The sequence below is a fragment of the Gossypium arboreum genome, chromosome 1 (assembly GCF_025698485.1).
Source record: "Gossypium arboreum isolate Shixiya-1 chromosome 1, ASM2569848v2, whole genome shotgun sequence".
NCBI lineage: Eukaryota > Viridiplantae > Streptophyta > Magnoliopsida > Malvales > Malvaceae > Gossypium > Gossypium arboreum.
In genome coordinates this window covers 120,086,629-120,109,301 of record NC_069070.1, presented here as the reverse complement: position 1 = coordinate 120,109,301, position 22,673 = coordinate 120,086,629, and the positions used below count along the sequence as shown (strand labels likewise).

The 22,673-nt window shown below is 31.0% G+C and overlaps 2 protein-coding genes across 2 annotated transcripts; both read right to left on the bottom strand.

Annotated features, from left to right (window-relative positions):
- Positions 1-7,581: 7,581 nt before the first annotated feature.
- Positions 7,582-8,143, bottom strand: LOC108482455 (scopoletin 8-hydroxylase-like). Its single transcript, XM_017785589.2, has one exon. The coding sequence runs from the start codon at positions 8,083-8,085 to the stop codon at positions 7,582-7,584; it is 504 nt and encodes a 167-aa protein (XP_017641078.1). The 5' UTR covers positions 8,086-8,143.
- Positions 8,144-12,846: 4,703 nt separating this feature from the next.
- On the bottom strand, positions 12,847-14,406 carry LOC108480494 (scopoletin 8-hydroxylase-like). Its single transcript, XM_017783513.2, has 3 exons — positions 13,826-14,406; positions 13,375-13,720; positions 12,847-13,259 (listed from the first exon to the last, which is right to left on the bottom strand). The coding sequence occupies exons 1-3, from the start codon at positions 14,323-14,325 to the stop codon at positions 13,008-13,010; spliced, it is 1,098 nt and encodes a 365-aa protein (XP_017639002.1). The 5' UTR covers positions 14,326-14,406; the 3' UTR covers positions 12,847-13,007.
- Between the last annotated feature and the right edge of the window lie 8,267 nt (positions 14,407-22,673).

Genomic DNA, 22,673 nt, shown 5'->3' with positions numbered 1-22,673 from the left:
TTCTCACATTCTTTTGGGATTTTGAATACATGTGATTTTCCCCCAAAAAAATCAAATATAAAAATACTAAAATAATAAATATCAAATATCAAATATAAAAAAGTATCAAGAAGAATCACTTGATTTATGAATAACTCTAAATTTTATTGTAACATATTAATTGAGTATTCCGAGTGTCAATATTGTATTAACCAGGTCCTTCCATCAGCTTAGCCATCCAATTAAATGTTAAATGTCAATTCTAAAATCATAGGGAGCATATTTAAACCACACGAGTCAAACTATAAACACATATGTTCCTACCCATTGATAATTTAGATATGACGATTAAACAAAAAAAGAAAGAAACAATATTGATAAAATTTAGAGGGAAAATTTTTCTTCTTTTTTAAACATGTTGAATCTAAATTATCTATACAATAGATGCTAATCTATTTATAGTTTGATCCATATATTTTAAATATAATCCACGTCAATTTAGAACGAAGATTTAACATTTAAACTAATGATTAAATTGAAAAAAATTATCTTGAGTTTTATATGAAACAAACAGTACTTTGAATTGTTACTAGAAAAGAAAAATTAATGGGAGTTAATAAATGCTTTAGTTTTATGATTGAAAATTTGGGAAAATAAAATGATTATTTCTTTTACAGTTAAGAGAAATAAAGGATGCTAAGTTAAAAAGAAAAAAAAGAGGCTGCTAGGCTTGGCCTAGTTTTTGAAGATATTCTTCATGGTAAATAAAAGCAAGCATAAGAACATGTTTGATTCTAAATTAAGGAAAAACAAAAGAAAAAGAAAAAGAAAAGCTTGTCTGGCTTTTTAAATAAATAGTTTAATAATTTAATATTTTAAACTTGTTAATTTATAATAAAAATAAATGATTGATTTTTTCTATAAAATTGTGAAAAAAAGTAGATAAGAAGTTACTTATTGTATAATTTTTTATATTTTATTTTAACATTGTATTATCTTTTAAAGATTGACTTTGTTTAAAATAATATCAAATATTTTTCTAAAAATAATATTTTTATAATTTATAATTTGCATTTATCAAATGGTTCATTTTTAAAATAATATACTAAATAAATTATAATTTAAATTTAGTAATTAATTTTCAAATTTGTGAAACAGTCTCAATTGGCTTGAAAAATAAAAAGTCAAATAAATAAGATGTGGGATAATTTCTTGACCTATTTATTATGATAAAGAAACCTATATAATTACCCTATAATATTATATAATATTTCCTATAATATTATATAATATTTCATATAAATATATAAGCTTAAAGGATTGCTTTTTTTTTTTCTAAATCCATGTTCAAGGCTTAATATTTTATCCAGCATGTGGACATATAGCTGATCCAAAAATAAATGATAACTGAAAACTATATAAAAATATTGTTGATTTCAGAAATTCATATTTGTTTATACATCCAAAAACTCAAAATATTTTTATCGATATTATTGACAGTGCAGAAAGATGTAAGTTTAAGTGTGTTAGTTAATATGCGCTTATCCTCTTATTTAAGAATTGAGAAACATTATGAGTAATTTTAGACGTTATATCAAAAAATAAGTTTTAAATTTGGCTTAAATGCAAAATTAGCCCTCAAACTATGTTGGTTTTCTCTCTTAAATAGTTAAAGTTTTTTAATTAAAAGTGGAACATAAACTACCAAATTTGTCTCATTTTATTCTAAAATACAATACCAACCAATAAAAACACAACACATACTATGTTCTTATTGGATGCCATACTTTTTGGATAAAATAAGACAAAATTAATAGTTTAAATCCCGCTTTTTATGAAAAATAATTTTAGGTACTTACGTAGGAAAAAAAAAAAAAGAAGTCAGGACATAGCCAAGGGTAGATAGAGGTCTTGGCCTCCCTTGACTCAATATAAAAAGTTGCTTTATAGCCCCTCCCTAAAATTATAAGATTAAAATTTTTAATTAAATGGAAAAAATTATATTTTAATCCTTTTATATATTTTTAATACAAAATTTTGAACTTTATTCTTTCAATTTTATAATCTTTATCTCGATTCCTCCTTCGCTCTTGTTTAGAGTATCAATTTTGTAGTTAAGCATTTAAATTCCAATATCCAAATTTTTTTATTAAAATAATTATCCCATCTCATAATTAAACTTAATTAATAGGCTCCTTAAAAAAACTTGAGGTCTAAAATTCGAAACGTACTCCCCCTTTACCTCCCATACGTATCTAAATGGAAATTAATATATAGAGATGAAAGTCAAATACATGTACTCTTTGAAAAACTTTCTTTGTTGTTGTTTTTTCCCCCCTTTTTATATGGGCTTACTATAATTGGAATTCAATTAAGCATCCAAATTTCAAATTCTAAGACTAATCAAAGTACAATTGAGTGTAATGGTATTTGATTAATTTGCAAGTTATTCAAAATGGATCATCACTCATCCCCTTCTTTACAATCTTATCGTCTTTATTCAACTGATACAATTATCTTCTGAACATAGATTTGATTATCGTTTTTCCTTAACACCTTGACTTTTATAATTTTTACTTGCAGATAAATACATAATTCCCAGAAACCAGCGTTATGATTAGTGTTGGGAGGAGTAATGTTGTTGAACTAGAATGACAAGTTCATCCTTATTTTATTTGAAGGAGATTTCATTTTTTTTAACATTATTAGAATTTTGGATTCTGTTCTAATTAAATTCATCCCTGGTTTCTAATATTTAATCGGTAAAATAAGGGTTAAAAGTTCAAAAAAATTTAGGATTTCTCTTTTGATCACTAATTTTGGATTTGAAGTTTCAAGAAATGAACTTTTCTTAATCAATAGAAACGAAGTGATTCTTTTCTTTTTTGGGTTTTACAAATTTATAGATGTGAAATGCTTATGTTTTTAAAAGTTGAAAGCTTTAGTTAGAAAGTTTGAAGATTAAAATGGTAGAATTTGTAAATGTGAAGGGTTAAATTTATTGAATTGTTTAGAATTAGGATCAAGTTGATAGAATATGTAAGTATTGAGGACTAAATATGTTATTAATTTAACAACGAGTGACTAAAATAGGAACAAATTTAAATTTTAATGCTTGAATTAAAAAAATTTTGAAACTGAATGACCAAAACAAAAACATGAGCATAATTGGGTCAACATTTATATAATTTACCCTAAATAATTGTGAATCTCAATTACTAATAAATTCTTTTGATTAAAAATACAAATAGAAGAGATGTGGTATAGTACCTAAATCATCATTTTATTATTGTAAAGAAAAATAGTTATGCTATTTAAAGCCCTTCTATAATCAATAGCACCATGAATAGAATTTATGTAATACTTCATTTGGAGTTGATTTGTGCAAACTCGAGAGATTTCTTGTCATCATGTGCTTTCTGAAAAAACTATTCATGTAATCTGAAAACTCAAATTCTCTATAATGAGTTACTCCATCTTTTTTCACCACTTAGAGGTAATGGTGCAACCTCTTGAGTTGGTAGTGGATTTGTAAATATTGGTATCGACACTTTTAATTTTGTACTTGTGGTGCGGACTTTATGTTAAGCACTTTTGTACATTCCATTACTCCATATCAATAAAAACAAATTTAAAACACAATAATTAGGAATTAGATTAAAGCATAATATTTTTAAGTTACGAATTCTTGAAATTGAGAGAAGTATCAAAGTAAGTTTTATTTAGTACCTATAACATATCACCAACATTAATAACTAAAGCCCCAGGAATAGGAGAAATCTCTACCCATTCCCTATTCTTTTCCATATCTACTGTTATAGGCTAATTTTGGGCCCATTTACATTAAACCCTCATAAGCCCATTTACATTACAATACCCGGAGCCCAATAATCTAAACCCATTTACCCCTTTTACAACCCAAACCCGGTTGACCCATTAAACCCCTACCCAATACCATTAACCCACTTAAACCTCAGCCCGTTTCATAACCCCAAAACCTAACAAATTACTAAACCCAAATACAACCCAATAACTAAACCTACCCGAGCCCACCTAAGCTAACCCAACCTAACCCAAAACCAGACCCAAAACCCCAAGCCCAACTAATACATCAGCCAACCCAAAATTTAAACCCCATTTACAACCAACCCAAACCCCAAACAATACCCAAAACCCGAATGGCCCACTAAACCTAGCCCAATAGCTATCACCCTAACCCTAATCAGCCTCCATTTGCCTTCTGCTGCCCACTTGCGCCCCCAACCTTGCAGCACCGGCCACCTGCCCTCTGCGCCCCCATACCACTGTCACCTCCACCGTTCAACTGCTCCTGCAAGACAAGAAAAGAGACAAGACAGCAAACATTAAATAAAAGTGTTGTAAAGGCTATAAAAGCCGATTTAGATTTCTGTAAAAGGGGATTCGGCAATCTTAATGAAAAAAAACAGATTTCAACAATCAAAAATACAAAAACCCATTCGATTTTTGAAGTAAGATCTCAAAATCCATTAGCATCCAAGTAAGGGACATCATCAAAATCAAGCCAATATCAGAGATAAAAAATCAAAAGCTTTAAAAAGAAAAAAACCTAAGGTGATTTCTTTTTTCCTTTTTTTTTATTTCGTTTTTTTAGGCTATTTTCATACATATAATACAAAAACAAATATAAAAGATAAGATACTAAAAAATAAAAAATATATATAAAAATTTTTCACCTTTCCCGGTGGTCGGCGCCGGCGCTGGCGACGGTCCGGCAATCGGACCGGTGCCCCCCTGGCTAGAAATCGCCCCAGCTCTCCTCTCCCCTCTCCCCTTTCCTTTTTTTTTTCTTTTGTTGCTGCAAATGAGGATTTTAAAAAAATTTAGGCCCTTATACAGCCTCCCAAAACGACGTCGTTTTGGAGGCTGCCCTTTAGCCCCAAAACAACGTCGTTTTGGCCTAACCCGTTTGTTGACCCGACCCGCTCTAAGGATCCGCGTGTTTTTCATTTTAGGGGCTAATTGCACTTTTAGCCCCTCTGCTTTTTCATGCCTTTACAATCAGGTTCTTTTTTATTTTTAATTCGGCCCTGGACTTTGTCGTGCTTTTCAATTTAGTCCTTAGCCAAGCGCAGCGTTTTAATAGTCGGGAATATCGCGCTTTTGGCGCCCCACAGTTTTATGCGCTTTCTAATAAGTCCCTTCCTCCTTATTTTCTTTTAAATTGGCCCCAAAATTTAGTTTCTCAATTCAAATTCGTCCTTCTTTTTACTTTTTCTCGTATTCCTACTTTAATTTTATTATTATTATTATTATTATTATTATTATTATTATTATTATTCATTAGTGTATACTTTATGTACGTATATATATATGTAGTAATGTTTTATTACTTTATTTTTATATTTTTATTATAGTAGTAATTTTATATCTCAATATTATTATTTATATTATTATTATTATTGCTTTTTCTTTCATGTCTATTTTTGTAATGCTATTATTATAATCTTATTTTATTATTATCATTCTTACTAAAACATTATTATTATTTTACCATATTATTTTACATATTATTGCTGTTATTAAAATACCATTATTATTATGCCTATTAATAATATTATTAGTACTAGTGCTGATTCTCACTTAATACTTATACGTGTATATACATGTACTAATTTATGTATTACATTAATAGTTTTATATATATATATGCTTACCATTCCTAATATATATATGTCGTATATGTTTATGTATATATCATATATGTTTTGTAGATATTATGTACCTATACTTTTAATATTATTAGTTATATTTTATATACTATTCTAGGTACATATTTCCATATCATCTTATGTATATATTCTTAAATACTATTATATGTATATATATATATAGATATTTTAGTACTTATTATAATATTTTCTTATTATTATGTATATTATTTTTACTCATTTCTTCACTATTTTATTTTATATTTTTAATACTCTTATATTCTTATGATGTGTATATTATTATTTTATTTTACATATTACGTATATTTTTTAATATCATATTATTCATGTATTTTATTATATATGTATATATCTTTAATGTATATATAGGTATATCTTTATGTAATATTAGTATTGTTATTAATATTAAGTATGTTTTTTAACATTATAATTATGTGTGTATATGTTATGTAAATGTTTTAATATTATATATACGTATTTATATATTACGGATATATATGCCTTTTAAACCTTGTATTTATGTATATATCATGTATATCTCATTATTACTTTTATTTTATTCCTATTATATTTATTATTAATATTAATACATATATTTTACGTGTATATATATTTTTATATAGCATTATTTTATTATGCTCATTATTTTCCATATTGCCACTTATTATATTGTTAGGTGTTATTTGGTGTACATATATCTTTCTATTATTACTATTATTACTATTATTATTATTGTGTGTCTATAATATATGTATATCGTATGTGTTCATTTTAAATATGTTATGCATATATATATATATATATATATATATATATATATATATTATGTACCTATATTTAGCAAGATCATGTAAATATTTTTCACTCCTATATTACGTACATACTCCTAACATCATCATTATGTATATGTATTCATTGTTTCTATTTCGTGTTTAATTCTAGTATTACGCTTAATATCGCATATGTCTTTGTTATTTTTAATATTATTGTCACACTTGTATTTGCTTCGATATATTTCTAGCTCTGTCATTTATTTATTTGTTTTGCATGACTTTGAAAATCATATTCTTGTTTTCTAATTGATTTCAATAATCAAGGCAACGTACCGATTTAACATTAAGTCATCGATTTCATCGCTATGTTGGGTGAACATCAATTGACTCGTGTTAAAGCGGTATGTCCTTCTAAAAAAAAAACATAAAAATTAAAGGTTCTCGTGTTTTGGTCGGATCACGATTAAATCTTACATTGAACTCGTATTTTTGAAAATCAAGACAACACGTGTTTTACAAGATACCAATTTTGGGCGTCGCAAGGGTGCTAATACCTTCCTCGCGCGTAACCGACTCCCGAACCCTACTTTTTCTCTGGATTTTTACGTAGACCTAAACTCAGCCTTCTTTTTGTTTTAAAAATAAATTTATTAGGTGTTCGATCACACCCACAAAAGGATCGGTGGCGACTCCCTTTTATTTCAAAAATCAAACTTCAGTTTTCAAGTTTTCACTAAATCGTCACAATTAGCGACCGAAAGCAAAAAATACGTCGCTACATCTACATCTTTTGAGACCTTTACATATAGGTCGCCAATTCCATCTTGTAGTAAAATTGTAAGAGTTCCATATCAGAATGATGTCCTACACCAACCATGAATTTAGGGTTAGGACATGTCGGATAAAAGTTCATATTAACCATTTCTTTTCGATGAATGCATTAATTTTAGAGTCATCTAGTTCCACTCCAAGACTTCCCAGCAAAGCTTCAAGCAAATTCCTCACCATCTCATGTGATGTCTTCAACTATTGAATAGCAACATCCCTACAAAGAGAATATGGATATTTATATCAATCTCTATTAATTAGTTTTCAAAATGCAGAGCATATATAGTTCATTACCTGCACTCAATAGGCCATTGTTGAAGAGCTTCAGCATCATTTGCGTAGGCCATGCTAACATAGTCTTTCCATTCCAATGCTCTCTCCTTCTCAGGCACAAAACTCGTACCATACTTCACCAATGGTGATGAGCTCACCTCTTTGCGATAAACAGCCTTTCTCTCAGCGGGCAAGCTAAAGAAGTTATGTGCAGTTTGCTTAAGGGAGTCGAGTAGTTGTATGGGAACTCCATGGTTGACAACTTGGAAGAATCCAAGTGTCTCAGCAGCTCTAACAATTTGATTGACAAGTTCATCATGGTCAGGGCCATCGAGCTTCGACAAATCAATCGGTGGAATCTCACATTTGCTTGCATTTTTCTTATCAATTTGCTCAGCGGGTGGTTGAATGTAAGCCTGGGGCACCTTTGATATGCCAGAATCCACTATTCCTTTGACGTCATTTCCATCTCGAACAGCAAAGTTAAAAAGGGAGCTCTCGTTATCGAAACTAGGAGCCATTGGAGAAATCAGTTGAAGATTGAAGAAAAGGGTTGTTTAATTGACGAAATACTGTTTGATTGGTGAGAAAATAAGAGGGAAAAGTCTCGATATGTATAGTGGAGAAATGGTTGAAACTTTCTTGGTAAACTTGTAATTAGAAATTATATAATTGTGACGACGTTGAGGAATTTTATTCTTAAAATTTTCCAGTAAGACAAGATTCAGGGCGTTTGAAAATCAAAGGAGAGGCAAAATTTTGGCCTTTGATTGTTACACAAACATGACGAAAGACTGAAGAAATAGAATTGTGATATTGAAGGTTCTCAATTCCCAAAGTCTATGCTAATCCACTTGCAAGAGCTTCTCTGTTACACTTTTATTTGGTTAGATCATTAATTCTCTTTTATTTCTATTAATTTTTGTGTTAGTTATTTTATAATTCATTTGCATATAAATGTGAAGTATTAAATTTATTTACTCGTTATTAAAATAGTTGATTTGACCATTAAATTAGATGTTATATTTTATGTGACATAATTCAAAATGATAATGTTAAAGAAAAAAATGAATATTGCGAGAATGAATGTTGTAAAAATTTTAGTTTTGAGATTTTCAAAATTTTTATAGAAGTTTTATGGTTCACTCTTTCTTTTTCGATTTTACTTTTAAAAGTGATGTGATAATATTTTATTTTTCTTTAAATGTTTCATTTTAAATTATGCCACAAAAATTTTATGTTTCATTTAACCATTAAATTAAAGATTTTAATAATGGAAGGACTTGAATGATATAACCTTAATAATTTAAAGATGTAACTAGCATGTTTTGAAGCTTAAGGAACAACGAGAGTCATTAAGATCCCTGGTGCAGTTAACTTATAATATTATTGGGTAATTGTTCTACAAACGAATAACATTCTACTTTATATATAAAATTGCAAGTCTTTGACAAAAAGACCAACTAAAAGAAAATTGAAAGACGGAAGAAACTGTCATTCAAAGACATTGATATCAATGGTTGAAAGAAATTTTATAATCATGACATGAGAATGCCAAAATTGAATCTAAAATTTTCTTAAAAGATTATCAAATATTTTTTAATACCATATTTGAACTAAAATTCCAACAGCAATTAACCAGATATTTAATTAAGTATAAGTCGATCGTGGAGTATTTTATTTCTATAAAAAAAAAATTGGGTCAAAGCATGCTGCTCCTAGTTGTCGGAGATATTTATTGCATTGATTAAGAGGGTTTTTTTTTTTTTTGTAGAATGTTAGAATATATAATAAAGAAAAGAGATATATAATATTTAGATTATAAATTTGATAAATAGATTTATTTTAGTATTTATAAATTTTTAATTTATTTTGATATTTGAATTTAACGATTAATTTATTTTATTTCTGAATTTAAATTAGTTTAATGATATTAATATAATAATTAATAGGTTGAAAAACTGGAGGTCTAAAATTCAAACCGTGCTCCACTTTCACCTCCCATACGTATTCTAAATGGAAATTAATATATAGAGATGAAATTCAATACTCAAATACATGTACTCTTTGAATTTTTTTTTGTTGTTGTTGGTTTTTTTCCCTTCTTATATGGGTTTACTATAGTTGGTGTAGAAGCCCAAATTGTCCGGACCCGATTATATTAAAACCCAACCAAACTTCTAAACCCACTAAAACCCTTAATCCATGATCCATTTACATCTATCTAAACCCATTACAAAACCTAATTATTAAACCCAATTCAAAAACCTATTAAGCCCCCCCAAAAAAACCAAGAAACCCTAGCCACCTAGCCACTTTCCCACTTGCCCCATTTTTCTTCCCATTTTTGATATCCATTGTCTACCACCACCACCTACAAAATAGAAAAAGAAATAATAGAAAATCATGTAAAAGATGGCTATAAAAAGCCATTCAAAAATCATGTAAGGGAAGGGGGGAATTTTGATCAATACAAAGAATTTATCTTCAAAAAATACCTAAAGGTGATTTTATCTTCTTTATTTTACTCTTTATTTTATTTTTATTTTTATTTTTTCCTTTTTCGAATCTATTAATCTATATATATACATCATAATAAAAATATAATAAAATATATATACAAAACAAATATAAAAAATACCTTTCGGCCACCACCACTGGTGGGTGGCCGGCGACAAGCAATGACCGACCAGTCGGACGTGATCGCCCCTGGCGGATTTCCTTCCCCCTCCCTTCTCTCTTCCCTCTCTTCTTTTCATTTATTTTTCGATTTACCTTGGATTTCATATTATTTTGCTATTTAATTTAGCTTTAAATATTAATCATGTTATATATGTAATATTGTTATCACTATTATTTTTATATATTGTTATTATTATATTATATTTAGCTATATATATATTTTCTTTATGTTCCGTTTCTTACTATTATATGCATATATATCTATTATTATATTTATTATTAATATTGTTAGCATTAGTACTTTTACTTAATGTGTATGTAGATATACATGTACATATTAATAGTTTTTATCATATGTGTATATTGTATATATTATATTTATATTATATATATATTCTTAATGTTATTAGTTGTATACTTCTTGTATATTTCCATGTATATATTTTATATTGTCTCATGTACATACTCAAATACTATTATACATATACGTATTTTTAATACCATATTGAGTATATATTATTGTATTTATTTTTATTCGATTATACTTATTATTAATGTTAGTACATATATTTCACCATAAGTGTATATATACCTTTTGTGTATATAATATTATTTTCAGATATTTAATTATTATTCTAAAAAGGGTTATAATATGTACATATTTATGAAGTATTATTAATAGTATTATTTTTAAACATCATTGTTATTTCTAATATATATATATATTATGTACACTTTTATTTCTATCTTTTTTATTTGTCATTATTAATTATTATTATTCTAATATTTTGATATTTTAATATTTTATATTATTCACATAACTATTCGCATTTTTTACAATAATATTCTTAGATTTTTTACTATCATTTTAGAAACTTTTTACATTTTAATTTTAAGAATAAGGCAATGTACCGATTTTAACATTAAGTCATCGATTTTATCGCTATGTTGGGTGAAATTCGTCGGCTTGTGTTAAAAAACGGGACACCCTTTCTAAAAAAATCGAAAACTAAAAATTCTCATTTTTCAATCGGATCACGATTAAATATTATATTGAACTCGTATTTTTGAAAATCAAGTCAACACATGTTTATGAGATGCCAATTTTGGGCGTCGCGAGGGTGCTAATACCTTCCTCGCAGAATCGACTCCGAACCCCAATTTTTCTCTGGACTTTCACGTAGACCTAAATTTGGCCTTCTTTTTGTTTTAAAATAATTTTATTAGGTGTCCGATCACACCTATAAAAAAGGATCAGTGGCGACTCCCTTTGTTAATAAAATCGAAAGTTGGTTTTCAAATGTTTAATAAATCGCCACAATTAGCGACCAAGCGAAACTAAATTTTTTTTACGTCGCTACAATTGGAATTCAATTAAGCATCCAAATTTCAAAGTCTAAGACTTATAAAAGTACAATTGAGTGTAATGGTATTTGATTAATTTGCAAGTTATTTAAAATGGATCATCAATTAATCTCGTGTGTTAATCTGATGGTTAAGATGTTCATTGTTTCAGATATAATTTGAGTTCGAATTATGCTAATTGCATTGTTGTTAAGGTTTTACCCTCATTTTATAATTCACCAAAAAAAAAAAGGTCATCAATTAGTGGTTAAGTCTAGATCAAATTATTTGAATTTTATTTTTGGATTTCTCAAATCCTCCTTAATAATTTTATATGATTTTTTATTTCTTTAGACATGAGTTTTAAAATATATTTTAACAAAACAAGCATTTTCTTAGATTTTTAATATTATTTAGTGAATATTAGAATTTTTTCATAAATATTTCTATAAGAATTAGATTTTCAAGTAATTATTTATTGTTATATCATAACAATTAAAATTAATTATATATTAGATAAAATTAGAATTCAATTGGACTAAGGTAATTACAATTTTTTGAGTACTTAAAAGTTCGAATTTTATTATACAAAATCACTTTGTGTAAATTTCGAGTTTCACGATGGGTAATTACCATACGTGAGATTTATCTAATTATATTGAATTTTTTTCATTGATTTAAAATTTGTACTAATTTTATTTTATTTTGCAACACCTTTATATAATCTATTCTTCTTTACGCAGATTATGATTTAGGATGGTAGATATTTGTTGGTGAAAAGAAAATTTAAAATATACAATCTGAAACCATTTGAAATTGAATTATAATATTATTATTTTCTACATAAATTTTGGTCACCATCATTTCATATATTTTCTAATTAGATGATTTTATAAAGGTTTTATTTATGATTTAAATTTGAATATATTTTAATTATTAATTTAATTATATTTTATAAGTATTAATTTTAATTACATTTATTTAAATTATATTATTTATAATTGAATTATGAATATGATTATTGTACCTTCAATTTATTAAAATAATATCAAATTAACTCTAAATGAGAAGATTTACTAACTACTTTCTTTTCTTTTTTTTTTATCTTTAATTGATAGTGCATATTTAGAGTCACTATCAATCTATACTGTAACATTTGATTTTTCTTTTGGAAAAATTGTGAATCTTAATTACAATTAAAATATATGTTAAAAAGCCACTAGCATGAAAGAAAAAAAAAGAAATTATAATAAATATAATTGTGAATCTCAACTACAATTAAAAAGCTTATTTAATACTACTAATAAAAATACAGAAAGAAGAGATGTGGTATAATACCTAAATCATCCTCTTTTATTGTAATGAAAAAATAAAAATTGTGCTACTTCTATAATTAATAGCATTTTCATCTTTTACTTTAATTAGAGTTAATTTGAGCAAACTCAAGAGATTTTTTGCCATCATGTGCGTTTCCGAAAAAGCTATTCATGTAATTTGAAAACACAAATTCTTTATAACGAGCCACTCCATCTTTCTTCACCACTTGAGGCAATGGTGCAACCTTTTGAGTTGGTAGTGGGCTTGTAAATATTGGTATCGACACTCTTGATTTTGTACTTGTGGTGCGGACTCTATGTTCAGCACTTTTGTACCTTCCATTACTCCATATCTGAATAGAAACAAATTTAGAACACAATAATTAGGAATTAGATTAAAGCATACTATCGTTTAAGTTACAAATTCTTAAAATTGAAAGAAGTATCAAAGTAAGTTTTAATTTGCACCTGTAACATATCGCCAACATTAATGACTAAAGCGTCGGGAATAGGAGGAATCTCTACCCATTCCCCTTTCTTTTCCATGTCTACATCTTCCGGAACCTTTACATATAAGCCACCAATTCCATCTTGTAGTAAGATTGTAAGAGTACCCATATCGGAATGACGTCCTACACCAACTGTGAGTTCAGGATTAGGACATGACGGATAAAAGTTCATGTTAACCATCTTCTTTCCGATGAATGCATCAATTTTAGAGTCATCTAGTTCCTCTCCAAGATTTCCCAACAAAGCTTCGAGCAAATTCCTCACCATCTCATGTGATGTCTTCAAAAATTGAAGAGCAACATCCCTACAAAGAGAATATATATAAATATTTACAACAATCTATCTTAATTAGGTTTCAAAATGGCAAGGGAAAGGGAAAAGAAAATGCAGAGTATATATAGTTCATTACCTGCACTCTATAGGCCACTGTTGAAGAGCTTCATCATCATTGGTGTAAGCCATGCTAATATAATCTTTCCATTCCAATGCTCTCTCCTTCTCAGGCACAAAACTCGTACCATACTTCACCAATGGTGATGGGCTCACCTCTTTGCGATAAACAGCCTTTCTCTCAGCGGGCAGGCTAAAGAAGTTATGTGCAGTTTGCTTAAGGGAGTCGAGTAGTTGTATGGGAACTCCATGGTTGACAACTTGGAAGAATCCAAGTGTCTCAGCAGCTCTAACAATTTGATTGACCACTTCATCATGGTCAGGGCCATTGAGCTTCGACAAATCAATCGGTGGAATCTCACAATTGCTTGCATTTTTCTTATCAATTTGCTCAGCGGTTGGTTGAATGTAAGCCTGGGGCACCTTTGATATGCCAGAATCCACTATTCCTTTGACGCCATTTCCATCTCGAACAACAAAGTTAAAAAGGGAGCTCTCGTTATCGAAACTAGGAGCCATTTGGGTGTAAATGTAAGTATTGTTGTATGTGGTGAGGGGTTTGATTGAAATGAAATTGTGTGGTGGATGGACGAAAGGGAATGGGGTGTATTTATAAAGCATGGATGGGTGATTATTTTATAAGTAATAAAAATTTAATTTTTCAGTTGACCATTATGATGGTCAATAGTTTAGAAATTTTCAACATAAGGAAATGTGCGTTTAGATACAACACTTCGTTTTTTAAGAAATTGATCAATCTAATAATACAATTTAAAACATATTACAACTACTTTTGAAAGTGTCTAGAATGTTTAAAATAATTAATTTTTATTTAAAATTTTGACGTTATGCTTGTTTGAAAATAATCCAAAAAAGAGTCTTCATGCATTAATTATTCATAATTTTAAGTCACAATTTAATCAATTTGTGTATTATTACTTTTTTTATCTGTATTATATATATATATTATTTCTGATATGCCTCTTCCATTGCTTACGATAAGCATTTATTTACGTGGGTGTGAAAAGTGTCTTTTGTAGAATTTTGTTGGATAATATTTTCTTATAGAAATTTCAACGATTTTCTAAAATTATTTTAGTATTATAAAACGTCTAAACTTTAAATAAATAAGTAATACCAATATATTATAATTTGCAAATATTTAGTAATTTAGAACATACAAATGCATGTGATAAATGCATAATATGAAAATTAATATTAGTAAATCGTGATTTCTTATTATTTTCGGATTTAGCGAATGCCATAATTTCATTGAAAATTATAGTTTTGAAGATATACAAGCGTTGAATTTTATAATTTGACTTTATTAATAAAATACTTAAACCGAGTTTCAAGGAAAATTGGGAAATTTCAAAACAGATTCGAGAAGTTTGGAGAAAAAATTCAACCAAAGTGAAAAATTATGGTAAAATTCAATATTAATCCATCATATAATGGAAATTTCGACTTTAAATTTTGAATATTTTTCTATTGTAGACTTTTCTATAGCTGCTTTAATTTTGAGATTTGGGACAAGACATTGCCTCTCCTGAAACAAACCACCATAGAAACAAAATATCACTTGAAACATAGGATATAGTTAATGGGTGAGTTTTGCTGCGTGCTACTGACACAAGTATTTGTATAAATAACTCCATTGTTTTCTCCAAAAGCAATGGTGGTAATAGTCATGCGTTCTGTTTTCTTTGAAAGTGGTGGTAGTATTAGTAGTAGTAATTTTTAGTGTTTTTTTAATTGATTTCGGGATTTAAAAGAGTTTAGCCCAATTGGATAAATATTTGTTTAGTTTTGAGACTGGTTTTGTGCATCACCATTGTTGTAGTCTTTTGGGGACCTCTCACCTCTAACATTATTATTAACCGAAGTTATGGTCGACGGAATTTGATGGTAATGAGACTAGGGTGCTACTATTAACAATTGATCACGGTTATGCATCCTTACTAGTTTTTTGGTACTCCAATGTCTATCTGATAGCCGCAACATGCAACTTTAGAACAATAGGAACGGACAATTCTGAATGCCTTTGGTCTGCGTCTATCTCTCCTACACTAGGCTGTGAGTGGCACACCGAGTAATTCCAGTGTGTGCTGCTTACCACATAGTGTCTTAGAGGGATTAAAATATTATTTTTCTTCCTTTTTTATTTAAGTAGAACTCTTGTATTTTTTCACTATATAAAAGAACCATGGTAAGTTGAAAATATATACTCATACAAACGTGGTTACTCTATCAAAATTTAGAGTTTTTTGATTCAGGTAATTGTAGAGAACTAATTTTTTTCACTAGAAAATTAAATTTTAGCAACTAATGATACGATAATAACAAAAAAGATTATTTGGTAAAAATTAAAAGACCAATAAATCTTACTAGATCAAAACAAAAGTATTAAATTTGGTGAAATTATTATCATAGATAATACAAAGAAGGTTTGGTTTTACAAAAAAAAAAAAATTAAATTTCTGCTACAAAACTCCTTTTTGTAACTAATAGTTCAACATTTCCTTCACTATCAATAAGCTTACTCAGTTCATGCACAAACATTCATTGGCATGCACTAAAGCGCTTGCTTTGGTACGGCCTTGGTAGATGATCAAAAAATTGCTGATTATTTATTAGATGTCCAAGAGATTGGGGAGAAACCCAGATAAACAACATAATTGATTGTAGAACTTCTGGGTCACCAACACAGTCATAGTTGGAAACGATAAGCAGACGATAACCATTTTCTTTAACAAGAAGTAATGCATACGTTGCAGTTTGTTTGAGGTGTATAAGGTTGTTGTCGTAGCAATGGTTGAGACTAACTGGATACCTAATATTGAACAACAACTTTGATTTCCTTGCCAAAGATTCTTTAAGACAATGAAACACATTGCATTTGACTTTCATTTTGTTCATGGCCAAGTTCATGCTAATCTGGTGGAAGTTTGACATCAACATGCATCTAACCAGGTTTCGAACTTGTTGAAAAAGCCCTTACCTCATGGTGCGTTTGATGGTCACTTTTTCAAGTTGTCTGTTGTCAATCTCAACAACAACTTGAGGGGACGTAAAACAGATCTCAGCTGATTATTTTAGAAATGTTTTTTTTATTCTAGGTTTTGGAGGTTTTTGTTAGTTTTTTTTTTAATTATGTTGTTGCTTTGGTTAAGATACTTGTTAGTTTGTTTTAATTTTTGAAGACTTTATCTGTGTAGTGGTTAATTTACTTATTAATTTGTTTTAGTTATTGAAGATTTTATGTCTGCATACTCTTTATATATATTGTTCTTTACATGAACAACAATTCAAGGTTTTCGTTTCGCAATCCAGACTTTCTTTACTATTAACAATAGAGAAAGTATTGGATCAAACCACCCAACACAGCAAATATCCAACTACAACACCTTAAAACTGAAAATCCAGTAGCCTAAATCCTTACACCCAGAAACCGGGCATAGAACATCACAACAAAAAGCATAACAAAAATCCAAAACCAATGGACCATTATCCCATGTATGCCATGAATTGCTTCCTTTTATTGCGTACTCTCCGTGATGAAATTGTTGGTGTCATTTTTTGATATTGGCGAGAGTCTAAAGGTAGTTGAAGAAGAAATTTCTAGATCAATTGGGATACTACTAGTAGACCAAAATCGAAGGGCAATTTAGGTTTTGGAGGACATACATATGTTCAACATGGATTAATTAACAAGCAAAACAAGTATGGTTTTTTCCTGTGGTTTTACGGAAGCTCGTATGGCATCCAACTCCTCTTACATTTGGAGACGTATTTTGCACTCTAAAGAAGTGTTGAGATAGGGCCTAAGACGGAGAATTGGAAATGGTTGTAAAGTGATTGTTGAACAATAAGGAAGTGGTGATCAAGGGAAACGCTCCTTATCATTGGAGTTGTTAAAATAGTTTTGAGATGTTGACCATTTATAGAATGATGTTTATGGTTGTCTTTGAGTATAGTTCATCAATAAAGATCATATCAGCTGTGAAAACATATTTTGGAGATTAAATCGAATTTGATCATCCCATCTAATCTCTTGAATAGTAGATATTAGACTAAATTGAAACTCTGATTACTTAACTTTCAAGAATCCATGTTTACATTACTTGTTAGTATTATATTATATTTAGTTTATCTTATTACTGTTTTAGTGGGATTGTAATAGATTTTATGTTGGAACATTGGCAGCAACAACACTCTCATACAAACTTAAGAGAATTGAAAAGAATTGAAAACAAGTAAAAACAAGGAGGACTTGAGCTCAAGAATGACTGAATAATGATCATTTCATTGAAAAAGTAGCTTATATGAATTACAAAGTCAATGAACAATTACCTAATAACTTAACTACTCCCACTAATGCTTATCAATTTCAAAATGTGAACCACATACACAAGTAAGTGATATGATCACTATTACATCCATTACATCAAAATCTTACTAACTTTGATTACAAGTTACAATTCAACTAAGACAAGTTACATTTGAACAAAATAAATCAAAATGGACCAAGTTGGTGCTTTGCTCTCGATTCGCTCTAATGCAAGTCACTTGGTAAACTTCGGTCACATGTTGCATTGCAGCCAATGCTCAACACTCCTCCTTGGACTGTATGCAACAAATACCGATCATCTCCTTAAAGCTTCAAATCTGGATGTACCGAGTGGCTTGGTTAGAATGTCGACCAATTGATCTTGTGAACGCAATGAACAAGACCGATTTCTCTGTCTGCTTTCACCTCTCTAACAAAATGGAACTTAATTTTAAAGTGTTTAGTCTTGCCATGGAAGACTGGATTTTTAGCTATAGCAACCGCTGCGATTAGTTGTCAACCATGATTTCATGAGGTTCACTTTGTTCTTCATTCAAATCGGATAATAACTTCTCGAGCCAAATGGCTTGATTCACTTCTGCTCTGCTTCTTCTGCCGCAATATACTCTGCTTCGGTGTGGATTGAGCAACGTTTGTTGCTTCTTTGAACTCAACAAAATACTCTGAGCCAAGTGTGAAAAAATAACCCGAGGTGCTTCTCATGTCATCTGCAGAGCCCGCCTGATCCCGTCTGAATATCCCATAAGTTTAAGCTCATTTTCTTTCTTAAACATGACTCCAAGTTCAAGGTTCCCTTAAGGTATCTAAGTACCCTTTTTTCTGCCTTAAAATGTGATGTGTCACAGCAGTGCATGAACCTAGACAACAAGCTAACAGCATGCATAAGATCAGGTCTAGTAGCTGTCAAATAAAGTAAACAGCCTACTAAACTTCTGTACTCCTTCTCATCAACTCTTTCTTGGTTTCCAAAGCTGGTCAGCTTCTCTCCTTGAGCCATTGGTGTGTTCACTGATTTGCAATTAGACATGCAGAACTTGTCTAGGATCTTTAGGGCAAATGCTTGCTGGCTGATAAAAATTCCTCGATTAGACTGGTTCACTTCCATACCAAGGAAGTATGTCATGGCTCCTAAGTCAGTCATATCAAACATTTCCTTCATTTGAATCTTGAAGTCATTGATCAACTCAGTTCTGCTTCCAGTCACCAGTAGATCATCCACATAAACTGAAACAATTAGCAAAGTTTCATCTTCAGCTTTCTTTACATAAAGTGTTGGTTCACTCAGGCTTTTCTCGAACTCAAGCCTTGACAGATATTCATCAATTCTGTCATACCAGGCTCTAGGTGCCTGTTTCAGGCCATATAAGGCCTTCTTCAGTCTGTAAACCTTGTTCTCTTCTCCTGGAACTTTAAATCCATCTGGTTGTTCTATGTAGATTTCTTCTTTTAGAAAACCATTCAGAAAAGCTGACTTGACATCCAATTGGTGAATCTTCCACTGTTTCTGTGCAGCCAAGGCAAAAAGAAGCTTGATTGTGTCAAGCCTAGCCACTGGAGCAAATGTCTCCATAAAGTCAGTACCATACTCTTGACTATAGCCCTTTACCACCAGCCTTGCCTTGTGTTTGTTTAAAGAGCCATCAGAGTTAAATTTGGCTCTAAAAACCCACTTGACACCTATGACCTTCTTCTGATCTGGTCTATCAACCAAGTCCCAAGTTTTATTCTTCCTGATCATCTCAAGTTCAGCTTCCATTACTTTCTTCCAGCTTCTGTCCCTTGCAGCTTCTTCATAGTTTGAAGGCTCAATTATTGCTACATTGCATCTATGGTAAATGTCAGCAATGGTTCTAGTTCCTCTCACAGGTGGATCATCAATGTCACTACTTTTTGGTTCATTTTCAGTTGGCTCTAGGCTGATATCGAGTTGATCTTCATCAAACTGACTTGTTTCTAAATCATCCCAACTCCAAAACTTCTCTTCATCAAATCTGATGTCCCTGCTTACCAAAATCTTCTTTGTTGAAGGATCATACACCCTATAGCCATTTTTGGTACTACTGTAGCCAACAAATATCCCAGGGGCAGACCTTCTCTCCAGTTTTGTTCTTTTTTCAGCTGGAATGAGTGCATAGCACATGCATCCAAACACCTTCAGATGGGAAACAGATGGTTTGAGCCCATACCATGCCTCAAAGGGTGTTTTGTCCTTCACAGCTCTTGTTGGTAGCTTATTCAATAGGTAAACTGAGGTGTTGACTGCTTCTGCCCAAAATTTGCTTGGAAGCTTGCTTTGAAACAATGTACATCCGCCATATTCATCATCATCGCTTTTTCCTTTCACAAACTCCATTTTGCTGTGGAGTATAAACAGTGGTGAGCTGATGATGAATCCCTGCATGCTCACAAAGCTTCTGAAACCTCTCAGACAAGTACTCAGTTCCATTGTCAGTTCTCAAAGCCTTGATTTTGCAGCTTGATTGGTTCTCCACTAGTGCTTTGAATTTGTTAAAGGCCTCAAACACTTCAGATTTGTGTTTCATGAAGTAAACCCAGCAAAATCTGGTCAAATCATCAATAAACAGCACAAAATACTTGCTGTCATTCAAAGAAGGGGACTTCATTGGTCCACAGATATCAGAATGCACCAGTTCAAGCCTTTCTCGACCTCTCCGGGCTTGGTTAAGCGGGAATGGCAATCTGCTTGTTTACCAAACCGACAAACATCACAAACACCGTCATTTGCTTCTACTTTCGACATATCCTCTACCAAATTCTGTTTTTGTAACAAATCAAGTGATCTAAAGTTAGCATGGCCTAATCTTCTATGCCATAAACCAGCATTATCAGCCAAGCTTGCATAAGCTTTGTTTTCAAGCTGATTAACATCAAGCATGAAACATTTATCTACCATGCTTACTGTAATTATTTCTTGACCATGACAGTCCTTAATAACACATGAATCATTCTTGAAAACTAGGGAATACCCTTTTTCAACCAACTGACCAACACTCAATAGATTTTGATCAATATCAGGCACAAGGAGCACATCTGAAATGACTTTGTTACCTGAACAAGTACTGACTAAAACACTGCCCTTGCCTTTGGCTTCAATCAGTTCACCATTGCCAATTCTGATTTTAGAGACATGGCTTCTGTCTAAATCTTTGAACAGACTTTCATCACTTGCCATGTGGTGTGAGCAGCCACTATCCACCAACCAATTACTTCTGACCTTGTTTGAAAATGAAAAATAAGAGGCTGTGAACACATGCTCCTCCTGAGCTTGAAGCTCTTCAGTAGCTTGAGCTTGAGACTGATGCTGTGCTGGTGCCTTTGGTTTATTTTTACAAACTTTCTCAACATGTCCAAGCTGCTTGCAGCTTCTACATTGGATGTCTGGCCTGAACCAGCAAAACCTTTCAGAATGTGTGGTCTTCTTGCAGTGGACACATGGTGGAAACTTCCTCTTTCCTGAGTCTCTTTTTAGCTTATCCTCTTGTCAAACCAAGGCTTTCTTCCTTTCGGCTTGAGTGGAGCTCTCTTTGGCCTTTGCTTGGAAGGCTCCTTGGGATGGTCTTCCCGCTGTTGGCCCTTCTCTGCTCCAATGCATAAAGGAGTTCACCAACTCAGACAAAGAGATGGTTGTCAAGTCCCTTGAGTCCTCGAGTGATGAGATTTTAGACTCGAATCTCTCGGAAGTGTGGTGATAACCTTCTCAACCACTCTGCTGTCCATGAAATCCTCACCAAGACCTTATCTTTGTTATCAATGGCCATGATTACATCGAGTATTGCTTAATACTCTCGAGACTCTTTCATCTTCAGTTTTCAAAGTCCCTCTTCAAGTTGATGACTTGTTGTCGCCTAGTTTTATCCGACCCCATGAACTCCTCCTTCACCTTTCCCATGCTTCCTTAGGTGTCTTGCAGCCATGATCCGAGTGAAGATTACATCGACACTCCATTCTGCAGACAAGCTAAAGCTTTGTGCTTCTTAGTGCTCTCCTCAGCATGCTGCCTTATCTGAGCAATTGTGGGATTAGCCCTCAATGGAGGTGGTTCGATGTCGTTTTCTACTACACTCCACAAGTCTTGAGCTTGAAGATAAGTCTTCATTTTAACTACCCAAATGTGGTAGTTCTCACCAGTAAATGCTGGAGGTGGAGGTGCTATAAAGCTCATCTTGTTAAAGCAAACTTAACAGCCTCGATTTCTCCCTTCTCAAGCTTATATTTTTTCAACAAAGAAACCAACAAAACAGAGGCCCTCAAAGACTTAGGCTCTGAATACCATTTGTTGGAACATTGGCAGCAACAACACTCTCATACAAACTTAAGAGAATTGAAAAGAATTGAAAACAAGTAAAAACAAGGAGGACTTGAGCTCAAGAATGACTGAATAATGATCATTTCATTGAAAAAGTAGCTTATATGAATTACAAAGTCAATGAACAATTACCTAATAACTTAACTACTCCCACTAATGCTTATCAATTTCAAAATGTGAACCACATAC

Coding starts and splice junctions, on each gene's coding strand:
- LOC108482455 (XM_017785589.2), bottom strand. CDS start 8,085: ATGGCTCCTAGTTTCGATAACGAGAGCTCCCTTTTTAACTTTGCTGTT.
- LOC108480494 (XM_017783513.2), bottom strand. CDS start 14,325: ATGGCTCCTAGTTTCGATAACGAGAGCTCCCTTTTTAACTTTGTTGTT. Junction 13,721..13,825: donor CAGTGGCCTATAGAGTGCAG/GTAATGAACTAT, acceptor TTCTCTTTGTAG/GGATGTTGCTCTTCAATTTT. Junction 13,260..13,374: donor ATGTTGGCGATATGTTACAG/GTGCAAATTAAA, acceptor GTTTCTATTCAG/ATATGGAGTAATGGAAGGTA.